General features: G+C 63.2%; 1 protein-coding gene across 1 annotated transcript in view; it reads right to left on the bottom strand.

Moving 5' to 3' along the window:
- The window catches only part of ABCA13 (ATP binding cassette subfamily A member 13), a 147,718-nt gene that overhangs the window by 21,412 nt on the left and 121,041 nt on the right, over window positions 1-5,265 (bottom strand). The window contains exons 49-50 of the mRNA XM_025046516.1: window positions 3,282-3,353; window positions 2,901-3,057 (exon numbers count right to left, since the gene is read on the bottom strand). Of these exons, the coding sequence (XP_024902284.1) occupies window positions 2,901-3,057; window positions 3,282-3,353 (229 nt within the window). The remainder of the gene's footprint in view (window positions 1-2,900; window positions 3,058-3,281; window positions 3,354-5,265) is intronic.

The following is a 5,265-nucleotide window of genomic DNA, read 5'->3' as shown; positions in this document are numbered from 1 at the left end:
CATGTCCTGACCCTCCCTGCCCCCCCAGAACGGGAATGCGCGTCCCACGCCTGCCTCAACCCCCAGAACGAGAATGCGCGCCCCACGCATGTCCCGACCCTCCCTGCCCCCCCAGAATAGGAATGCGCGCCCCACGCCTGCCTCAACCCCCAGAACGAGAATGCGCGCCCCACACCTGCCCCGCCCTTGCATTTGGAAGCGTGTGTCTCGCTGGTTCATGGGGTCACAGCTGCAGGGGAACTCGCGTGACTCGTACCCCGAGTCACCCACGCCCGGTTTAGTGGAGATCTGCAAGGCTTTTTGGACTTTAGAGTCGACGCTGCAATGAGCCGAGAGTTTCGGGGCTGTTGGGGTGGACTGAACATGTTTCTCAGGCGAGGAGAACGTGAATTCGGGGGCCTCGGGGGCGGAATGCAAGGGACTGAATGTTTGCGGCCCAAGAATTCGTATGTGGAAGTCCCCCGTGATGATATCGGGGTGCGACGATATCGGGGTGGCCACATGGAGGTGAAGGCATGAGGCAGCGCCCTGGTACTGGGGTTCGTGTCCTTTATGCGAAAAGGAAGAGACATCAGAGCTTCCTGTCTGTTGTGTGGGGCCCCGGGGAGAAGGTGGCCACGTGCGCGCCCGCTGGAGCGGCTCCGCCTGACCGCTGGCGCCTCACCTTGGAGGTCCAGCCTCCAGCACTGAGGGACACGGGTCTGCCGTGTGGGCCGCAGCCCGGGCTACGACGTACGGGTACGAGCAGCAGCCGCAGGGGGACGTGGGTTCTAAACGAGTGGACCACACGAGCTGTGACCGTGAGCACGTACGCGACGTGTGAAGCGCCCGGCGGACAGTCCGCGTGCAGGGGCCGGTACATACACGTCCTTGTCACCCCGAGCCTGTCAGACGGAGGGGCGTGGCGGGGCAGACGGTGCGGGAGGAGGCGGGGGGAGATCCGACGGCACGGAATCGTGGAGACAGAACGAGAGGGGACAGGCTGCGTGTTTGCACAGCGTAATTTTTAAATCGAATATATTTTAAAAATTGAGCAGCCCCTATAAATTTAATTACTCTCGTTACCATCTGGTGCTTTATAGAGATCGGTTTTGTTTTGCAACGAGATTCAAAGCTTTAGAACATGCGTCGCAGCCCAGTGGGCGCCTCCGGCTTGGGGACCCTCACTGCCCTGCCCCCCGTGACCAGCCCAGGCCCCGAGGAGGAAGCAGCATCCCAGGGCTGACCTGGCCGGGCGGGCCTGAGACCGCGGCCTCCCTGCAAGCACCCTTCCTAGAGAACTCACGGGGCCGCCGGCTAGGGGGACAGGGTAGGACCCAGACTCGTGTGGGACCAGCTTTCTCCCCGGGTGCTCAAGGCCGACGGCGACGTAAGTGACAGCCTTCTCTCAAGGAGCAGAAGCATTACACCACCGACGGCGCCACGGCCGTGTCCTGGACGTTAACGATGGCGCCACGGCCGTGTCGTGGACGTTAACGACGGCGTCACGGCCGTGTCCTGGACGTTAACGATGCCGTCACGGCCGTGTCCTGGACATTAACGACGCCGTCACGGCCGTGTCCTGGACGTTAATGATGCCGTCACGGCCGTGTCCTGGACGTTAACGACGCCGTCACGGCCGTGTCGTGGACGTTGAAGGGCCTGCTTAGAGTCCGTCACCCTTACGTTTCATAGCAGGCAATGCCACTTGCCCCCTGCGATGCAGACCGATGCCCTGACTGGGAGACGCACCCCAGCCGGTGCGGTTTGGGGCGGCAGGCTCCGGGGCCTCGAGAGCGGCGCTCGGCTGTGGCCGCCGTCTCCTGCACACGGACACGGGAAGAACTCGGAGGCGCCGCCTGACGTTGCCTTGGTTCCTGCCCTGACCGACCGCCATTCCCGACGGATGTCACCCAGCCCTCGAGGGGCCCGCTGCCCCCGCTTGGCAGAAAGCCACGTCCCCAGGCCAGCGACGTCCGCAGGGAAGGGCTCCCTCTCACTGGTAACTCAGGGCCGTTAGCGAAGGAAGCGACACGTGAACGACAACGGCTTCAGATGTGACGAGGACGACGGTGTCTGCTCCAGGGCGAGCAGAGGGCAGGACACTGAGTCAGCAAACGGGTCACGTGCGGCGGGAGCGGAGAAGAGGAAGCCACACGGAAGGGGCGGAGCCCGGCCCGGGGGAGGCGGCCTTGCAGCGTCCCCGCTGAGCGCGGCAGCTGAGGACAGCAAGGCCAGGCGAAGCTGCAGCGGCCGGCGCAGGCCCCCGGGCACGGGGAGAGGAACGCGGGGGACGGATGCCACGTGCCAGCAGCCAGCAGTCCGCAGACCCGGACGCCTGGAGGGCACGGTGCCCGCAAGGGGACACGGTGACGCCCAAGGCCGGCTGCAGGGGCCCCGAGGGAGGCAGTGCACTCGCCAGCCCCGCCCCCCCGGGACGGCCCTGCGTCCCAGAGCTCCGGAGAGTCCCAGGGGTCACAGGGAGGTGGCAGTGACAAGGCCACACGGACCGGCCAGTCCACCCTCCAGGACGGCCCTGCGTCCCCAGTGTTCCGGAGTGTCCCAGGGGACACGGGAGGCAGCGTTGGTAAAGCCGCCTGGACCGGCCATGGTCTGGGACTGCGGTCAGCACTGCACCGATCCTGCCCTACAGCTCCAGTCCCCATGAGCGACCGCCCCCCCCCACGACGCCTGGGCCCGTCGCCCACACATCGACACACGGGGGCACAGCGAGCGTGTCCGTGAGGCTGCCTGCATGCCCCTCACCAGCCGCCACCAGGCACGGACGTCCGTCGAACACGGCGGCGTCTCCCGGAGGTTACAGACAGACGCCAGCTCGCCGCCACCCAGCTCCGGTCAGAAAAGCAACAGAACAGGCTCGTCCGCAGGGGCCCCGGAGACGCCCGGCTGCAGCCACTGACCTGAGCCTTGGAGAGGATGGCCAGCAGCCGGGACATGGTGGTCATCAGCATGGTGCAGAGGCCAAAGATGAAGTTCAGCGAGACATACGAGATGAAGGCCATGTCCGGGCTGGAGAAGATTCTGGATGTCAGATACATCCACGGGAGCGTCGCGTACCTGGAAGGCGGGTGGAGACGCGTGTTTATCTTCCCGTGACGTCCATTGACGCGCTGCGTCATAGGGGGCATTTTTCCGGCCTGGCCGTTTTCCTTCAGGTAGGGAATCATTTTCTGGGGCTTCGGGGGGCCCCGCACCCCTGGGCAGGCTCGAGAGCTGGGTCACGTCAGGCGTGGGCCTGGACCTGCAGCCCACCACCGTGACGGCGTCAGCAACGACCCCACCGTCTCCGCCCAGAGGCGCACGTCTGGGCCAGCTCTGTGCTCCGATCACCATCGGTAAAGCGGGAGTAACACCTGCTCGTCAGTGAGAACCAAACGCTGTCAAGAGTGCGGAAAGCTGCAGAGCCCTGTGCGAAAACGGAGCGTGCCGACAGAAACGGAACACGCCCCCTCCAGCCAAGCCGCACGCCCCACGGGGCCCTCAGGCCCCCCACGCTCCACGACCTGCAGGCAGGTGCTAGGCTCCCGCTGTACAAATGGACAAAGGGATCAGCAAGTTAACTGGCCCGAAGAGAGTCCCACAGCCACGGAGCAGGTGAGGCAGAAAACGGGGTTCGCCCCCTCTCGTGTGGCCCCAGAGTTGGGTGGTAGGGGGTGCCACCCCCTTTTCTAATGACATCCAGACCTAAGAAACCCCCCAGGAGATCCCCGAAATGAGAACGCCTCTCTCCTTCCCTCCTCTGCGCCCTCGAGCGGGGCGTCAACCCCTCAGGCTCTCTCTGTCCCCACCCCCCTGTGCCCACGAAAGGACTCGGGCACCTCAATTAGGTCCCCAGTAGCAGAGGAGCAACTTACTCTAAATCACAGCTCCTCTCGCAAAGCCCAGTCTGTTCCCACGTGCCGTCTGCCACCCACAGCAGACTTGTCGTCACGCTTTTCAGAGTGACTTAATGGCTCCACCTGATGCCTGGGGTTGCCTTACTGTGTCCACCAGCTCTGAAAAGCATGGGACTTCGAGGGGTGCCGGGGGACTCAGCCCTCCAGACAGCTATTACCTGAGTACAGTTCGTCCCCACGGGAAAGCTGTGACGTTACAATGTGCCCCTGCGTCAGGAGACACACCTCGTACGTCAGGAAATGTAACGAATGTGCAGTGTGACGCACGAAATCATACGATCTGCCTCGTCACGTGGACGCGAAAACAAAACATTTGCGCTTCGAGGCAGCGAGGGGAAGAGCCGCGGCTCTCAGACGGGGGCCACGCCAGACGCTGACGCTCTCGTTGATAATGACACTGAACTCAGCACCGAAGAGGCGGGTCACGGCTTCTTGTCCGTCAGTGCCGCAGAGAGGAGCCGGACCACGAGCTCACGCCGACCTCACCCCAACTCCTCCCTCCTGCACGATCCCGCCTGGGCACAAAGCAGGTGCCGTGTGGGCCACGTCACTTAAATATCTGGACAGCGGATCTCAGCTTCGGCCAAGCGGAAGGGAGAGCAGACGGCAGCGACGCCCCACGGTGCGGCTGACAGAGGTGTCAGCGGCTGCGCAGCCATCGGGCTCCTCACCGCGTGTTTATTAGCTACCGTCAGACTTGGCTCCGGTCACCGTGCTGGCGGCTCCAGGCTCCCTTTTTTTTTTAAGAAAAATATTCAACGCGTAATTTATTTTTTAGCGAAACCTGTGGTGGCCTTTAACTATCCCCACTCTCACCGAAACACAGTATCTTTCCATCGAGTTTAGAATTCGCTGGACACTGTGTACTGTTCCCGTTGATTGCAGAGTCCTAGTTTTTCCTCCCTTTGAAAACGGGCCCCTCCCCCGCGCCGCACGAACTCTCCAAGATGCCAAAGAGGCTTCTGTGACCTCAGCGTCACTGTCCTTTGGCACCAAACAGGACCCGATGTGTCCGCAGGGTTTCGGATTTGTACGAGCTAAGCTCTTCTTTCTGACGTTTCTAGGTGCCATTGCCTCCTTGCTGGTGCTAAGCCTCTCCTTTTCCCAGTGTAAACAGCGATGTTCCCAGGCTCCTGGGCGTCCCCCGCCGCCCCGTCTCACGTGAGGCTGTTCACCTGTCCGCGCCCTTGTCCCTCCGGGTCTCAAGCGTTAAGCAGCCCCTCTCTGCCGGCCGCGTGCTTGGGGGCAGCTCCTGAGACAGTTTCTGGGCTCCCTGCACCTCCGGGTCCGTGTGGGGACAAGGGAGACCGGCCAGGACGCACGGAGCTGGTGGCACCGCACACACCCCCATCCCGCCTCCTGCTGGGGT

This window comes from Pteropus alecto, unplaced genomic scaffold (genome assembly GCF_000325575.1).
Source record: "Pteropus alecto unplaced genomic scaffold, ASM32557v1 scaffold214, whole genome shotgun sequence".
NCBI classification, from domain to species: Eukaryota; Metazoa; Chordata; class Mammalia; order Chiroptera; family Pteropodidae; genus Pteropus; species Pteropus alecto.
This window is presented reverse-complemented; position numbering and strand designations above follow the sequence as displayed.